The sequence below is a fragment of the Enhydra lutris genome, unplaced genomic scaffold (assembly GCF_002288905.1).
Source record: "Enhydra lutris kenyoni isolate GAN:26980312 unplaced genomic scaffold, ASM228890v2 scaffoldscaffold1, whole genome shotgun sequence".
In the NCBI taxonomy this organism is placed as follows: Eukaryota; Metazoa; Chordata; class Mammalia; order Carnivora; family Mustelidae; genus Enhydra; species Enhydra lutris.
This window is the reverse complement of record NW_019154085.1, coordinates 34,874,905-34,894,174: the sequence shown is the minus strand read 5'-3', so window position 1 is coordinate 34,894,174 and position 19,270 is coordinate 34,874,905. Positions and strand designations below refer to the sequence as shown.

Sequence of the window (19,270 nt, the reverse complement as noted above, 5' to 3'; positions counted from 1 at the left end):
TTATACGACAGAGAGAGAAAGAGGGAGAGAGCAGGAGCAGAAACGAGGGGCAAGTAGACTCCCCGCTGGTCAGGGAGCCCAATGCGGGGCTCAATCCCAGGATGGAAGGATGATGACCTGCGCCAAAGGTGCAGGTACCCCTGGATGAGCTATTTTAAAGAAGATCCAGGCCTCTATTGAGGGGAAAAAATAAAAGTGAGAGAGTCTCTCTCTTGCTGTCCTTGAACAAACAAGGTATTCATGTATTCCACAACCCCAGGAAAATCCATTCTGTCAACAGCCACATGACCATGGAAAGGACCCTGAGGCTCAGAAGAGACCCCAACCCCAGCTGGTCCTGGATTACAGCCTTGGAAGACCCTGAGAAGACTCTAGACTCACAGAAACTGTAAGATAATAAAGGTGTATTATTTCCAGCCATTAAGTTTATGTCAATTTGTTGCCCAGGAAGCAAACACCCTCCAAATGAATGCCCTATCACCACAATCAGGAACTTTGGGCTATTGGTCTCTCAGGTAAAACACAGTCTGTGTCAACAACGTGGACAAAAATCCCCTTACAAATCTAAGACAGTGAGACAATTGAGGCCAAATCCAGACTCTTCATAGAAGGATGCTGGGTGAGACCATTAGAGGCAAGGTAGTTCATTGGACCAAATCAACAAGCAGGGCAAGGACTGAGAGAGACATGTGTTGTGTGATGATTGATTTGCAAACTGTTTCATTCACGGGCCTCAGGGCACATTTGGAGAAAGATCACACACACTGTGGATGTACAACCCTGTCTCCGTTTGAGCAGTGCCTGGTTTGACAGATAGCTTTTCCACTAGGAAGCCTAGCAGCGTCTGATTCTGTCAACCTGGAAAGAGGAATCCAGGAATGTGGGACTCTGATGATCATCTCCCACATCGCATCCCAGAAAGCAAAGGAGAATATACACCAGGACACTATCCAGTGTGGGAACTATGAAGATTTCCAGAGCTCATTCTCTGCCTTTCTTTGTGTTTTATTAGTGTGGTGCTACATGGGGCTTGGAGCACATGGTGGGCACGGTCTGTGAGGTACAAGTGCCCTTTGTTATGTGGGAAAGGTCTTAAGCAGACAAGCTGCAGCCATCGAAATGAGTCATTCAAAAAGCCACCCAAAAAGCCACCCGAAAAGCCACCGCTGAGCACTTTGAAAGAACAAAAGCAGGTGGTGAGAAGAAAGGACCCTCTCAGGAAAAGATTTGAACAAATCCACAAAAATCTAAGCAGATACTCAAGCACCCTAAGATGTCAGTGTTTTCCAAGCTTTTTTCATCTCATTTATTTTTGAGGTATAGTCTGGTCATTCTCTTCAGAGAAAACAGCCCAGTGCCGAGAGAGGAAGGGCAGCTCTTTGCAGTTTGCCCCACCTCACGTTTTCTGCCTAGCAACTCGGTAAGATGGATTACCATTCCTTCACCACATAACAAGTTATCACAACCACAGCAGCTTAAGCAGCTTAAGGATCAATACCCTTGTCTTAGCTCATAGTTCCACAGATCAGAAGTCTGGGCACAGCCAGAGTCCAGTCTTCTGTGTCTCAGGGTCCCACAGGCTGAACTGACCATGGTAGCCAGATAGTGTCCTTGTCTGGAGATTCTGGGGACAAATCAACCTCCAAGATCATTTTTGTCACTGACAGAATTCAGTTCCTTGCAGTTATAGAACCAAGGTCCCTGTTTACTTGCTGGCTTTTAGCTGGAGACTACTTTCAATTCTTGGAGGCCACTTGTATGCCTTGCCACATGGCTGCCTCCATCTTCAAGCCAACAATGGTATACGAGGGCTGAGTATACCAGGAAGGAGGGACACTCGGATATCCTCTTGGACGGCATTCTACCCACCACACGCGATCAGGATTGTTATTCCCATTTTATAGGTGAGGAGAGGGAGGCTGAAACGGTGCTAAATGCTGTAAGCACTGATACAAAACCCATGTATGTTTGCCTCTCACACTCATATTTCTCTAATATGGCTGAGTTGTAAAAGGAATAGTCTTAAATTTTGAACATCTAAGATCTGGGCTAGTAACTGAGAATGCAAAAAAGGTGTATGGCTGGCTGGCTGATGCTGATTTAGGTTCCTAAACCAGAATTCTGAAACCTGAAAGTTCCCCAACATAATAAGCACACTCAACCTTCTCCTCCTCTCCTCTCAAATGCCCTCAGGTTACTTTTGAAGCTTTATCGGTAGAAAATCAGATTTGGGCACCTTTCAGTTGTCAGCACTGAACAATGAAATAACAGCAAATATTCTTTGTAAGAACAAACACTTTATTAAAATGTGTTAAACTGCTACTTCCAGAGATAAACAACTAATTACATGAAGGAATTCCCCATGGTTGTCATGCCAGATTTTCTGGTGTCTAGAAAGGATTTCTTTAAGTCAGTGCTTTCTCTGTGATGTGATAGAGGAAGGCTGAGTTGCCAAGTTGGAAACAAACTGGTTATAAGCAACATGAAGGAAAGGCCCCCATGTTCTGTTCGCCACTGAATCCCAGTGTAAAATGTAGTGCTCATAGTATTGGCTGAATAAATGAAGGCATTGAAAACAACATTGTTAGAAGGTGATACTTTCTTCTTGTGGTAACCTGGAAAGGGAATTTGGTTTTTGTTGGTTTTGTTTTTAAGACAGTGACCTTATGATGAATTTAGCCTTTGGTTCTGGCTTAACTGCACATTTCAAGTTTTTAAAAGGACAATCATGATTCCAAATACTTTTTCAGGTGCCCCAATTTCTGATTCACAAATATGACTCCACTAAACATATCTAGAAAGGAAAATCAGAAAGCAGGAAAACTATCTCAATTCAAAAACATTTTCTCATTGTTTTGTAAAGAGATAATCATGAAATAATGTCATAAATGAAGCACTAAAAATGACCCAAAAAAGGCATGTCTGGGGGTTCAGTTGGTTAAGCGTCTGCCTTTGGTTCAGGTCCTGATCTCAGAGTCCTGGGATAGAGCCCTGTGCCACGTTCCCTGCTCAGTGAGGGGTCTGCTTTCTCCCTTTCCCTCTGCACCTCCCCATCCCTCACCATCATGCACTCTCTCTCTCTCAAATAAATTATATATATATATATATATATATATATATATAATATATTATATATAATATATTATGTATATAATGACCCAAAAGAAAGATTCATAACAAATGGAAGGTAAGCACACATTGTTTTGGGGGATAGGGGTTATTTAAAAGGAGTCAAAAGACACAAACTTCCAGTTATAAAATAAACAAGTCCTAGGATACAATGTACACAATTGTGACTTTAGTTAAAAATATTGTATTGTATACTTGAAAGCTGCTAAGGGAATAGATCTTAAAGGGTCTCAAAACAAGAAAAAAATTGTAACTATATGTGGTGACAGATGTTAACTACTTGTGCTGGTCATTTTGCAATATACACAAATATTGAATCATTATGTTGTACACGTGAAACTACTATGTTATATGTCAGTCATACCTCAATTTAAAAATAATATTTCATGTTGTTTTTTTAAAGGACTCTAAAGTGTAGAAGTTCTTGATGTTTAGAGAATCATATTTTCCTCATTTTACTAAATATTATACTAATGTCATAATACCATGAAAAGATTATTACCCCTGGAGAATACTTCCCTGTGTATTCACTCTGTTGTGTAAAAAATTTTAAGCCTGACTTGTAGAGTGTGTGTGTGTCAAAGAGAGGCTTTTTTCCTTCTCCTACTTGTTTTTAACATATGTGTTGCACCAGACTCAAATTTTATGTTATTCAAGCCTATTAATAGGCAGTAAGTACACCTTTAAAATAGTATTGATTTATAATTGCATAGCAATTTCCTTCTACCATGCATCACCATGGGTATTGTCCCACTGTGTTGTCATAAGGCTGTGAGGGAGGCAGGGCACCATCAATTTTCAGTTTTTCATACTCATTGAAAGGTAACAAAACAGCCTCATTGGGTCACTTGTCCAAAGTCAAGTTCCTGTAAGTTCTACTGCTTGCACCACACCGTGTCACGAACAGGATAGCTATTTACCTGAACTGTGAGGGGTAAAGAATGCGAGTTTGCACAGCTCCTTCTTCCTCTGGGTCATACATGAGACATTATCTGTTAGGACTTCTCATCCTTTCTAGTTAATTCCCTTTATTTAATTTAGTCTTTCCTCAAACTAAGTAGGTAACACACTGAGGCAAAAAAAAAAAAAAAAAAAAGCAATTAAAATACTTATCACATACTTGTTGCCAGTATATCTTCTCTACTGTATAATTTTTAAAGGTGTTACTATTGTAGAAGACCCTGAAATAGAGTCATAAATATGCATCTCTAGTGTGATAGAAATACAATTTTTAAAAACTAAATTGTACATTCTTGGTATGTACTTTTTGGTGTGTTCATCGTTGAGCTATTTTTTTTCCTACTCTGAAAAGCTATTTTGCTACAAGTCCGGTTCTTTTTTACTTTTATGCACAGGGAAGTCATAATCCCCTACTTAAATAGAAGCCAGTTACCATGGAAATCATTCTAATACCACTGAATCAATATTTTGATTTTGCTGACATTTAATGTAAAAAGACAAGACGGACTAAGATTCATAGAAGTCACTTTTCATCTTTGTTATAATTTTGATAGCTAGAAAAATTGTAAAGAAAACATATGCTCTGTAATGAACTTCAGTTAACTCCCAGTTATAAAGAACTGAGGATTCATAAAAGAACAATCTACATATTTATATGCTTTTGGCTTTGAGTGTACACATATACATGCATGCATTTGGACTCAAGATTTTTTCCCCATCTCTCAACTGAGTCCTGATTCTCTCTTGTTATTGAAGTCATAACTTGGTAGAAGAGATGTGAATGTATCCAATTTTGCAATTGTCTTTTTTTAAATAAAGATTTTATTTATTTTTTTGGACAGAGAACATAAGCAGGGGTAGCAGCAGACAGACGAAGAGGGAGAGAAGCAAGCTCCCTACTGAGCAGGGAGCCTGTCATGAGGCTTAATCTCAGGACCCTGGGATCATGACCTGAGCCGAAGGCAGCCACTTAACCGACTTAGCCACCTAGGCACCCCTGTTATTGCCTTTTTATTAAATGTTCTGAAGAGCTGAAATTTACATCAAGAATCACTGTAGAAATTGACCTTTTCTGCACTGGATCCTAGTAGCCCATCTGGTCTACTGACCATTCTCAGTAGACCAGACTCAGTAGACAGCTGAAGACATCTCAATCCATACTTAGAACTCTTTCTGAGAAGAGATGCTGAGCTTGGACCTCATGTTTAATAAGCCTCATGCCAATCAACTAGTTTTCCACACCTCACTTAAGTCTTTGTGCAGCTCTAATTCAGTCACTCTCTCCTCTCCTGTCCTCAAAAGAAATAAAGATAATAGAGCTACTGTCTTTTGTTTGATAAGTAGCTATTTGAAACCCTAGATCTTCAGATGGTGAGGGGATCTAAAAGAATTAAGAGCTGTTCTCCCTCAGGAATTAGGTAGCTAAGGCATCTCAAATGAATGGTAATCAGCTCTGCTTTTAAGACAACCAGATCAGGGGCACCTGGGTGGCTCAGTGGGTTAAGCTGCTGCCTTCGGCTCGGGTCATTATCTTAGGGTCCTGGGATCGAGCCCTGCATCGGGCTCTCCGCTCGGTGGGGAGCCTGCTTCCTCCTCTCTCTCTGCCTGCTTGTGATCTCTCTGTCAAATAAATAAATAAATAAATCTTAAAAAAAAAAAAAAGACAACTAAATCACCACTCAAATGTTTCTTTTGTGGGACAACCATCCTGTATTCTGCATGCATTCACTTGGAAGACTCCAGGTCCCCCTTGTGCGAGAGAGGCTATTCTGGAGGTATTTTTTATCCTGCTTCCAGAAGTTTCCAGCTGTACTACAGTGCTTGATAACACATTCCTTCGAGGCTACTTTCCTTCTCTGTTTCATCTTTCCCTCCCACTTTGGGAGGTCCTTGTATTTCCCCTTGATTCTTCAATATTTCTAGATTACATTGAGGCCCACATCTGATAGACACCGGTGTTCTAAATCAGTAAACTTCTTTTGTAAACAATCTAATATCACTGGCTGTGTAGTTTTTTGGCAAGAAAGGTAGGAGAGGGAGTACTTCTGGAAATAAGATCAGAGAAAATACGGAGAAATGAAAGACGCCGTGTAACAACATCAGGGGAAACCTAAGAACAACATTTCAAATTTACAAAAGCAGATCTCTAGGGCCCTTTAGTGTATTAACAAGTAAAGGAAACACCTAACTTATTTCTACAAGCATCGATGTGTTACCAGTGGAAGGACATGCTGGTGATTTTGAATCAGGAGAGAAAGGGGTCTTCCAATGTACTCTTAAGGCAGCGGAGGAACAACAAAAAGAGTCGCACCAGCAAACACAGAGACGCGCACACATGCGTGCATGTCAGTTTCATTCATGAGAGCAAAACTGGACCAACCTAAGTATTCATCAAGGAGAAAATGATTAAATAAAGCTCTATGATGTATACTTACCTTCTTAAAAATGGTGTTTCTTAAATTGAATGCCATGGAAAACAGTCACAAGAGAGTAAACGAAAAATAAAACACAAAACTGTATGCATCATGATTTCAGTTTGGGAAGTAGGCACACACATACACATTATTCACACATGTACTCACATGTATACGCACAGGGTCGTGTTTTTACGTGTATGCATAGTAGGAAAAACAGCCTCAGTGGAGACTGTCCTTGTAGAATGCATGGATGAGTGCCACCTCCAAGCGTGTGTTTGTATTCCTCAGTGTGCACTGAAGCTTCTGTTTTTGGCTAAATAGGCACCAGGGCACCAATACAGGGGATAGAAGAAATGAGGTTGATGGAAGAGATGTGACATGCCTCATGGGCACCCCATCTCATGGACGAGGCTTGAGCTTCTGTTGAAAGATTAGATTAGAAGATGAGGAAACCTTTATGAAGGACTCGGGAGCCCACATGGCAAAGATACCTTCCCAGTTAAGGAAAGGACCACCTTGGCTTCCACTCCCAGCTGCAAACCACTGTGATACGAGGTATGCTGACTTGGGGAAGCCTGCTGTGGAGAATGTCAGGGACAGACAGTGTGAGAGAACAACTAACGGACCTGGCAGAGGAGCCATTTTCTCAAGGTTTGTCCCCTGCAGCACAGGCAACCCCAAAGTGCTTTCCACAACTAATCCACAAAATCTGTATGAGCTTGTATGCAAGCACACTTGAGACTGCCCTCCCTCCAAGGGACTCTCGGGACAAACTCAGGAAAGCTGAAACGTCCTTATTCCAGGAAGACTAAAGAGCTGGTGACATCTCTGATTAACCTGACCTAATTCATACTCACAGGCCAGCAAGGAGAAGGAGAGGGATTTGCACATTTCATAGCTGAGGAAAAACAGAGGTATGGATAGAATTTACAGATCGGGAGTGAAGTAGGCATTGAAATATATAGACAGTGTGTGTATTCATACTCGCCAGAAGGAACTCCACCACAATGTACAAAATCGTGATTTCTAAGAATGATTACAATTTGCCTTCTGTATATTCTTCTGCCTGACCATGTTCCCCTACGAATCACATCATGCTTCTAGAAGCATACAAGTGATCCTAATCAAAGCAAGACAATATCAAATTTAGATTTTTTTTTTTTTTTGGCCAATTTCCTAATGATCTGCAGCTCTAACGGGGTAGGAAAACACACACACTGCCTTCCCTTTCTGATAATATAAATACATCTTTCTGGGTGCCCTTTGTTGACATCTTCATAAAAGGCCTCCTCATCTGCACCGCTCCTGCCTGGGGCTCCAGGGAGACAGAGGCAGGATTGGGAGACCCGGGAGGAGGGAAGGAGCATGGTTACCCAACACGTGTGAGGCCGCTCTCCCGGGGAGCGGCACGCGTGTTACCTTCGGGTCGCTCGGGGACCTTCCCGCTCTTGCCGGGCGCCGTGCTGTTGACGGTCTCCGACGACGTGCTCAGCTTGGTGCTGGGGTCCCGCTTGGGCTTGGGCGGCGGCTGCCTGCGGGAGCCACAGCTGCTGTCGTCGTCTGTGCCCCCGACCGAGTGCAGGGACTGGGACCTCACGGAAAAGCCGCTGGAGCAGGGATGGGGAAGTCTGTCCTGAGGAGCAGGCATCGTCATGAATCCCATGCGGAAATGTTTGCCCGCGTAACTTCCTTCGTGGCCCCGCCCCACTTCGCCACCTATGCTGTAAAACAAAGCAGAGCCAAGTCCGTGAAGGTGAAGTCAGCCGGCGCCCGCAAGGTCACAGGGATGCACACGAGCCTCTCTATCCTAGGGCAGAGCTCACATTTTCACTCTAGACTGGTGAAGCAACATTCGCCTTGGCGCAAGAACATTCTGTGCTTTTGCACTAAGTATGACGGTAAAGCAGATATAACCTGATTATAACGAGAAATCCTCACACTCATTTCCAGCCGTCCTAGTATCCTGGCATCCAGATACTCTCAAAATAGTGTTCTAAAGGAAAAGAAAATACTGCAGTAGCATATTGGAGCTTCAATTGCTTTTCTTTAAGGGAAATCTTGTTGGGGAGTTATAAGGCAAACAAGAGGTCCATGACAATGACTCACGGACTATCTTTTGACACATGACTGAGGTCAAGTGGACAGCACCTGACACTATTCTCCACCTCATAAAATTAACCCTAATGTCACCTGGTTAATATAGTGAGAAAACAAAGCAAAAAACAAAACAACAAACAAAACAGAACAAAACGAACAAAAACAAAACAACAACAACAACAACAATAAAGACAGCAGAAGGCTTACCGTTACCAAAAACAGCGAAAGGAGAGAGACAGGAGGAAGTGAGACAGGAAGGGAGGATGCGGCAAGGGAGGAAGGAATTGCCAACCTCTGTTAGCTCTCCAGAAACCTTCAGTTACACTAGAAACTTAGTTCTACTAATAAGCTAACCTCACGGAATTAACTAGCATGATAGTAAATAAAGAGGTGTAGTTAAAGTATCAAGCGATCCTGGGATAGATCTAAATACCTCATAAATAGAATATGCAAAGTTTTTAAATACAAGTTTCTTAAGTGGGAAGGTGGGAAAGTCTGGACAAAAGTTTTGAAATGTAAGAAATCTCTCTCGTTTGAAGCTCAGCAATCATAAAGGAAATAACTCTTGGGCTTTTCTCTATGTTATTAAGTAATGGTGACTTTTTTAGGAAGAAAAAGGATATGAATGTCAAGGAGAATTTTTTTTAAAAAGAGGTTTTTTTTTTAGAGTTTTCCCAATTTCCCCATTTATGTTCATTCATCAATAGAGTAAACAAAAAGAAACATTGTTAGAAATTATTCCATTGATTTTCTTTTTTTTTCTTTTCTTTTTTTTTTTTTTAATTTGACAGAGATCACAAGTAGGCAGAGAGGCAGGCAGAGAGAGAGAGGAGGAAGCAGGCTCCCTGCTGAGCAGAGAGCCGGATGCGGGGCTCGATCCCAGGACCCTGGGATCATGACCTGAGCCGAAGGCAGAGGCTTTAACCCACTGAGCCACCCAGGCGCCCCATTCCACTGATTTTCTTATACAGAAATAAATGATAAAAAAGTCGCCCTGAATGGAACTAGAGGGTATTATGCTTAGCGAAATAAGTCAATCAGATAAAGACAACTATCATATACTCTCCCTGATATGAGTAAGTTGAGAGGCAACGTGGGGGTTTGGGGGGTAGGAAAAGAATAAATGAAACAAGATGGGATCGGGAGGGAGACAAACCATAAGAGACTCTTAATCTCACAAAACAAACTGAGGGTTGTCAGGGGAGGGTGTCAGGGAGAGGGTGGTGGGGTTATGGACATTGGGGAGGGTATGTGCTATGATGAGTGCTGTGAAGTGTGTAAACCTGGCAATTCACAGACCTGTACTCCTGGGGCTAATAATACATTGTATGTTGATTAAAAAAAAAAGAAGAAAAAGAAGAACATTTAAGATCTATTCTCATTAAAAAAAAAAAAAAAAAAAAGATCGCCCTGAATATATAAATTTTGGAAGCCTGTTGAATCTACTTTTCCAGACATAAGTTTATTTAAACTTTTTTTTTTTAAACTTAATTTTGGCTGACTCTGCCCTTGTAACATGATGAAATTCAAGCTAAGGTTTTGTAATTCTCTGTATTGTTTCTTTCATAGCATTATAATGTGTGTCACAAATTTTACATTCCAGCAGGAACAATAATGTAAAATGAGTTATTGTGTGTGTGTGTGTGTGTGTGTGTGTGTGTGTGTGTTTTGTTTTGTTTTGTTTTCCCTCTTCATTCGAGGACTTAGCAAATTATATGACCAGGGTAGACAGAGCTAGAAAGGATTCAACAAGAACCTGAAACTGATCCTGGCATTAAATTTGGATGACAACTTGCCACTCAGTCAAAAACATTGTTTATATTTATTTCTTTTTTTCTGAATAATTTGAGTGGATATTCAGACACCGGATATGCCATCTTTGCAAGATGAAATAAAGATGACAGGAAGCTGGGTACACTAACCTGAGCTATGGATATCCAGAAGCATGAATGAAATCAAAGGGTTGCCTGGGTGGAGCTTTCCACATCATTATAGTAAGCATCCTAAGCCTGGGCAGTGTTTCCACATATTTTATTTTCTGTGCTATCTTCAAGAACATCCATCAAAACCCAAATGAAGCTTACTCAAATGGAATGGTTTAGGAAAAATCATTAAGAATTTAAGACAGAATAAGAGTGGTGGAGGACGGGGATGGGTGTGATGGAATGGAAAGTTTTCTCTTTGATTTGTGATGATCATAACCTTCATTTTTCTCATAGATACTTGATTTCATTTAACTTTACCTTCAATCATTTTGCATCCTCATTGTTTCCTTTATTTCTGTTGTCATATCACTGAACAAAAAGTGCTTTAAGGATTTATTTAGACAGTCGTCTCATTCCGAGTAGCATAGCCACGTGAGAGGATTTATGCATGTGTTAATGCACATAGGCGTTTATGAGACAGTTACTAGGAATAATTGTATCAGCAATTTTTCTGTTACTTTTGACCTAAATAGAGCCTGTGCCTTTTTTCAGCCAGATAATTAGCTCTGCTGCTTCATTTCAAAATTACATTTTTTCAGCATTAAACAATTTCATCTAACTCTGAATGCTTTTGTCCACATATGTCCATGCATGCGTACACACACACACACACATACACACACACACACAGATACACACACATTTCTTCCAAAGGGAAATTTAATGTATACTTCAAACAATAGTAGGTCTGAGTTGCAGTTTAATTTGACCTTGTTGTAAATGCAGGGTAAAGGAATGGGACTAAGTGAGTAAGATGCAAAGACCATTGTTCAAGGCAAGGTTAAGGGTAAGCAATAAAAGGTTTGTGGTACATCTAAGTTCAAGACACCAGTGAAGATGATTAGTCTAAAGCAAACCGAAGATTGTGGAACATAGCAGACAACTAATTCCTGAATTTATTGTAGGAACATGTGGAGTTTTAAAAATATGCAGATTCCAGGGGCGCCTGGGTGGCTCAGTGGTTAAAGCCTCTGCCTTCAGCTCGGGTCATGATCTCAGGGTCCTGGGATCAAGTCCCGCATCGGGCTCTCTGCTCAGCAGGGAGCCTGCCTCCTCCTCTCTCTCTGCCTGCCTCTCTGCCTACTCGTGATCTGTCAAATAAATTAAAAAAAAAAATATGCAGATTCCAGGACCCACACTAAAGACAACTACTGAATCACATCTGTTGAGTCAGAACCTCTGTAGGTGTAATCAATAAGTCCTGTTTTTAAAAACTGTGTCCAGACATTTCTGACGTAGCCAATCCAGAGACCTCGCAGAAACATTAAGAACAATAGTTAGAGCCATTAATGAGCAGACATCTGTTATTTAGAAACAGCCAAGTAAACACAAATATCAGAAAGTGGGACAAAGGAGACTTGCTGGCTACCAGTAAAATATCACAGATAGAAAAAGATACAATTAGCCAGATCTTGTTAGTTATCCTGCAGTAATAAACAATCCCTCATCCTTAGTGCTTTACAACAACAAAGGTTTATTTCTTGCACTCATTAATTGGGTTGACTGTGTACTAGCTGTGACTCTCATGTATAGATCTTCTTCATTCTAGGATCGAGCCTCTCCTGGGATACGTCCTTATAGCAGAGAGAGAAGGACTCACTAAAACCACAGAATGTCTCTTAAAGCTTCTGCTCAGACATGACAGATAATTTATCATTCACACTCCATTGGCTAAAACCAGTCTTATGGCCAAACTTGATGTCAGTGAGGTAGGGATAGATTCTCCTCCCAACAGGAAAGCATTGCAAGTTACATGAGAGTGTGTGAGAATGCAAATCCTCTACAAATACTGGTACAACAGCTGTGATGTATGCAACAGAGATCTCCCATTAAGAAAAAATATGCCACGAGAAATGAAGTTCACCCACTACCAATAATCCAGTGGTTATTATGGGGAATTTGTATTTTCTGGCCTGTAATCTGGGCTCTACAGGTTAGAGATCCTATTCTCTAAAGCAGGGCACACTCCTTCTAGAAGACATAAGAAGTGTTCCATTGAGCTGTATCTGTCTCCTGGGTAATTTGAACTCCCTTTGTAGTGGCCAGCAAGCCAGAACACAAGTCTCCATTGTGGACAGCTCTTTGATCCAATCAGCTGAAGGAGGCAGGGCTGCTGCCACATGATGGCGTAGAAAGAAAAATGTGTGGAACCCCTTTTGAAACTCCCTTGTCCATTTGTGATTTTGAAATACAGTCCATGCAGCAACCATGGCCCAAGAAGAGTTTGGTTACCAGGGGTTCCAACTTTTCATGGGAGGGATTAGTCTCACCACCAGGTAAGCTGCTGAGACCAGCAGAGGTGTTAGCTGGTGGTGACAGTGAGGTGAATTTGGAACAAATGGTGGGGCTGGAGGGAGGGGTAGTGGGTAATGAGTATCATTTGCAGCCTCTATATGATAGAGTGATGAGGGCTTTAGTTTATTATTCTAACTTCTCCTTTACAAGGTTCACCCAGGAAGAGTCCTGAGGGAGCATGAAACAGCTGTCCCCCAAACCTGTAAGAGAAGAGTGTCTACTGAGGAAAAGGGGTGAATTGTGATAGCCATGAAGCCCTGTGGCTCAGATCTTCCTCAAGAGAAACTTCTATAAGGACAGTAGCTGATAGCCACCAACTACAAAGTCTTCAAATCTGTGGCAACATTTTAGTCAAGGTCACTCTGTCCCTAGAAATTTCCTCCCCAATAGCTGAGCATGATGTGGCATGGAACCTGGTGATTTCTGCCCAGTGTGGGAGTCCTTTCTGGGCAGTCTTGGGGTCTGAGTGCTTTTTGGCTGGCAGAGAATTTCCCACAACTTCACCATGATAGGAGGCTCTTCCTATCCCACTACTTCTCCTTTAGCAGATGCCATGCCATATTGTGACCTGAGGCCTGTCTTACCTATTCTTGTCCCCCTCCCCATCATTCCAGGCATCCTTCTCAATAAACATATCCTAATTTTTTGTGTTTGTTTTTTTGGAGAGAGAGAGCATGTGTGCACACACACAAGGAGGGGAAGTGTCAGGGTTAGGGAGAGAAAGAATATTAAGTAGGCGCCATACCCAGTGTGGAGCCCAACATGGGCTGGATCTCAGGACTCTTGAGATCATGACCCGAGCCAAAATCAAGAGTTGGACACTTAACCACCATACCCACCCAGGTGCCCCTAAATCTCTCATACATCTAACCCCACCCAGCTTGCTTTCTGCTTTCTAGAGGGCATGAACTGACTCAGTGGGAATAATCATACAATCAATGAAACTGAGAAACCAAAGAAGAGGGAAGAGAAAGCCTAAAAACAAATGTGCGACCCCAGCGATAAAAAAAAGTCTGGGAAAATAGGGCACCCTCTTGCTTCAGACTGAGCATTTAAATGGTGGTTGGGGAGGTAGGACCAACTCCACTGCAGCAATACTTGGCTGGAAGTGAAAGTTACGTGGGCTGAAGAAAGCAGAATCTTTTTGCAATAAGACTCTAACACTCAAGATAGATGAAGCCTGACACATCTCATGTTATAAAAATAAAAATAAGTTTCATAATCCTGAATTTAAACAAGTATACTTTTTCCTCACACGATGAAGACAGTGTTGCAAGATCTGGGTGTAGATTAGTTTTTTCAATATAAAACAAACAACGAAAAGCATTGCTTAAATCAAAGAAGGTTATTTCCCAGAAGTAATTGATAAAATATTTGTGAACTTCTCTCCCAAACAAATTATCGGCTCAGGCGCAGGTCTGGACATCTGTGCTTTGGAATCATTGAATTATGAACTCCCTCCGCAGTTCCATCATTCAGAAACCAAACAATAGTAGCTTTTGATCCTTGAGACCATTTCTCTATCTGTTACATAGTAGTACTGGCTTCAGGGATTGCTGAATTTTGTTTACGGGATTTTCATTTGCCTGGTAATACTGTGTTTTTAAAGGATGGTATAAGGAGTTATAATACCTCAAGAAACTGACCACAAAGTCAAAACAAAATCCTGCGTTCAACTCAAGGTATCAAGATAAACTAGACAAATGCAGTCCTCATGCTCTCTTGACTTCCTTAAATACTTGCTTCAGTTTTTTAAAGCACCTGTTGATCAAGACAAACAAAGGCATAAAACGAGAACTTCAAAACTGCTATGACACTGTTATTCAACAGAAAGTGTTACTTGTCTCACTGTCTTCTTGAAAATCCATCAACATTAATGTTTTGTATCTCCTTCTGAGGACTGTCACCTTCCAGAGATGAAAAACACAACCCCTGAGAAGGGCGAGCTAGCAAGGTGAGATGTCAACTCTCAAAGTGACAGAGGCATTACTTCTGCGTGTGATTTTGAAGCCAACATGCCAATATTTCATAACAGACACTTCCTTGAGAATCACTGGAAAAAACCAGAATCCCATTCCATAAGGATACGAGATAGAAAGATAGATAGATGGAGATAGGGATTGATAGATGATAGATAGATAGATAGATAGATAGATGATAGATAGATGATAGATAGATAGATAGATATAGATAGATATAGATAGATAGATGAGAGAGAGAGAGAGCACCATTTATATAGTCTAGGAATTTGGAATACAAATTGAAGGGTCACCTAGGAGTTTGTTGCTTGGATTTTATTTTTTCTGAAACAAATCTGAGGACCTGATCTCAAAACTTCATCTCCAACACTGATGCACAATCTAGTATATTTCTACCTTCACAAACTTCTCAACCACCTGGATTTTTTGATGTTGATTCTTCAAAAAATATTATATTTATCTGGTATCAGGAAAAGGGGACATTCAACCATGAAGTAAATGGAGAGGGGTGGGAATCTGAAAGAGGGATGGAGGTTATGGCTCTAAAGGAAATAAAATTTGCCGGTAGGCAAGTTGACTACTACCATCCACTAATTATTTAAATCTTTCATGTCAGACATTTTATGATGAATGAGTACAAGGAAATTCATATTCAGACTTTACTCATTAAAATTATGACTTAAAAAGTTTGTATTTGATCCTGCCTCCCTCTTGCCTTCTCTTCAGATACACAAGACCAGATGGTGAAGACACCATCCCGTCTACCCCACCAGAGGGCCTCTTGCTCCAAAACTCCATCCTTTTCTCCTTCAACACTGGTCTCTTCTAGGTATCTTTGTCAGCTAAAACAATCTACATACAAGAAAAGTTGGGCATAAAATAAGCCAAGAGGTTAGCGTATTATATCTTTTTTTCTATTTTGACAGTAATACACCTCAGCCAAATATCAGATTTTGAGAGGCATCATTAATTATGTTTTTTGGCAGATGAAACTCATCCTGGCGCCACTGCACCTTTAGGATTACAAGGGGCTATTCACATGTACTCACCTCAAGCTTCATGAGGGCAGGTATGCTGCCTTCTTGCTCCCTGCTACAGTCACTAGCACATTGTAAGAGCTCAAACACATTTATTTTGTGAAGGAAAAATTAATAAAATAAATAAGCCCACTGTGAAGATAGCCAGAGATAAGGCTTAATTAGGGAACTTGGTGGAGTTTTGTCATCTGTACTTCTCAGAGATTTCTTCCTCCTCCTGGGAGTGGAACTCCTGTGTGGAGACAGTCCTCTTCACTCAGACCCAACCAATCAAACAGTAGATAGAGCCCTATGGCACCAAGACTACTGTAGGGACTAACAAATGCCTCAAGTCTGTCCATCCAGAGGAAACCCTGGGCACTGTGTGTGATCCCAGACCTGCCTCATCCCTCTTAGCACCATGAAGGGAGATTGGTTGCACCAGGTCTGTGACATTGTGGAAGACCTGGATCTGGTTATCTCTGCAGCTAGGTCAATCCTTCATCCTAGATGAACCACTAAATTCCACTGTGTTGAAGCCAATAATAGTTGGATCTTTTGATCTTTGCTTTGGAAAAAGTCCAGAGTGAACCAGTAGAATGAAGCAGTTACTACATAAATGCTATTGGCTAACTTAAGTCAGAAAATGCAGCGACGTCATTGCAAAGAAAAAGATGAATGTATCCTACTTCTTTCTTGCTTAAAAATATTCTTAAAAATATTCTTCCTATTTCACACTGTAACTGGAGGTAATTAACTACCTTATATGTTTACACTATATATGAATATATATACACAAATATATATAACATATGCATATATATATATATTTTTTTAATCATGCAGTATACTTTGATGTGGAAACTTGGTTCCAGTAAAATTAAACTGTTTTCATATTTTCTTTCAAATTGTTCATTCACCAGCACCTTTAATGTCTTCTTTGAGTCTCGCTTGCTCATTCAAATCCATAATCTATGGCTTTCTTGACTTAGGCTCAAATATTTATTCTCAGCCCTTCTTATCTTCAGTGATACCTATTTTTTACATTTGTGCTCCTAATATCTTAACTCTCAGATTTTTTTTTTCAGACATTCATTTCTTGTGTCTGGCTATTTATTGATTCTTCTTAGATCTCAAGGTCAAGTGTTAAAAATGGAATCTTTACACACTTTTTTGTTAACTGTTGTGGCGAATTATTATTAAAAAAAAAAAAAACAAAGGAAAACAAAACACAATAAAACGGGGGGGGGGGGTGGGCGGGGAACTGTCCCAAAGAGATGGTGTGCAATCTCCATTGGCTTCAGATGTTATACTTAAAGTTGATATTCTTAAGCATCAAATATGTTATTTCTCCTTGCTAAACTTTTTCAACTCTACCCCAAATTTGATACTTCAAAAAGAATATAAGATACATAATCAACCAGTGACTAACTCTGTCCTTTGAAGTAGGAGCCACATGCTTTCTGAGCCTCAATTACCTTTATCTTTGTAATGATAGAAGTACTCTACAAGGTTATTATAAGAAATTAAAATAAGATAAAAATTTCAAAGTCACCTAGCAATGTGGTCAATACAAGCAGAAGCTGGACAGATATTAATTTGCCTTCCCTACCTTCCTGATTTGCCAGGCAACTCTGTATCATTTTTTTATCTTTCTGTACACAGAGATAAAATAGACATCTTAATGATCAGTTTCCACTCCACTGCACCATAAAGGGAAACATACTCTTACTACATCAATGCAATTTGCTTATTTCTCTAAGTGGGCTTTGACAGTAATTGTCAGAATACATACCTCCAAATGCAGATTAGGAAAAAAAAAAAAAGAAATTTGCTCATAAGTGAAGGAAAAGGAACAAAAATAATTAATTTTTTCTGCCATAATTATTGGTTGGGCATGATAGAGATTTCAGCAAATCTATTGAATGGATTTATGGTTACTTATCATAAAACTTCATGATAATTTAAGATTCTTATGAAAGTTAGGGTTTAGGGTAATCATGGCTAGGGATATATGCTTGAAAAACAAATATGACATTTTTATCACAAAGTACTTATTGCCAAAAGTTTGAGGTTGATATTCCTGCCTATTAATTTGATGCTTAGTCATAACGATAAGGCATAGGACATAATAATAAATGAATAAAATTTAAAAATAAAAATAATAAAAATGAAGTTAGAGCAAGAGTACAGAGATTTTTTTTAACCTTTATCAAAGTTATAATGCTTATTAAAAAGTAGGCATAGAACATTCTATGGAACATCTTTCAGAGACTTATTTTTACTTAAGACATGACAACTGCTTTTAAGATTAACATATGTTATTATCTATGGCACTTTGGAATTTAAAATTAAAATATTTCTTACGCCTGTACATAAATAAGACTTCTTTACTCCTTAAAGTGTCATGGCTTGAAGAAGAGAGGGTATATGGAAAATTCAAATCAAATCATGATATTCAGCTTCAACTTAGAACATAGTTTACAGAACTTCACATCGTGGGAGATCTTTTCCAAAAATTCAACCAAAGACGGGGAGGTTCTAGAAAATATATTTTATTTGTGTCTTCAAAACTGACATAAGCTTTGAATGTGCTTTGAGAACATGCCAAGTTTATACAAATGAGTTTAGCTAACCATATGTGGCTCATTTTTTCAACCTTGGCATGGAAGCTAGAAATACAGAATGTTAACATTTAATGGCCTTGAACCTCCTGAGCAGAAGGGGCTAACTCAGTGCCAGTTTAAAGTATAATAGTTGGGTTGGGATAATTTTGACAGAGGAAGCAACAACTCTGTGTTGAGGCATTCAATTCATCTACTCGCTATTTATTCAAAAAGTATTCAGACCCCTACTCTTTGGCACTGACCAAAGCAGAGCGGTCAGGGTCCTCAGGGAAGCACAGGCTACGGAAGCAGCATGAGTTCAGCACCATGTGGTCAAATGTGCTTTGAGAGGAAGTACAGAGCTGGGAGTGGAAGAAAGGTCGTGAGGCCCTAACCACAACTGAGGGGCTGGGAAGTCCCATAAGAGGAAGTGGCTTTGCTGCTGACCCAGAGCATGAGTCAAACTTAATCAGAAAAGGGAGAGAAGAAGGGAGAAGTAATGTATGTGCTGACTGAGGATCTAGAGAAACTGAAAATTAAACAGGTGTTTGGGCAGAACTTGATCAAAGCTGTTTGTTTTCTATTTCCCAAGGCTAAATAAATAAATGAATGGAGAAACAGGTGACTGGAAAAGTTTGAGAGTAACTCCTAGGTTTCTTAAACATCAGGATGGATGATACTGTGTTTCAATGATATTCTGTACTATTTCCTCCTTTCCTTGAATGGCCATTTTCTTAATTTCTGATGAAGGAAAAAGGAAAAATCTGTGGATCCTCAAATGCTATT

The 19,270-nt window shown here is 40.1% G+C and overlaps 1 protein-coding gene across 1 annotated transcript in view; it reads right to left on the bottom strand.

The window, feature by feature from the left end:
• LOC111145809 (neuronal tyrosine-phosphorylated phosphoinositide-3-kinase adaptor 2) overlaps positions 1-19,270 on the bottom strand; it is a 214,021-nt gene that overhangs the window by 106,793 nt on the left and 87,958 nt on the right. The window contains exon 2 of the mRNA XM_022501057.1: positions 7,926-8,227. Coding sequence (XP_022356765.1) covers positions 7,926-8,227 — 302 coding nt within the window. The remainder of the gene's footprint in view (positions 1-7,925; positions 8,228-19,270) is intronic.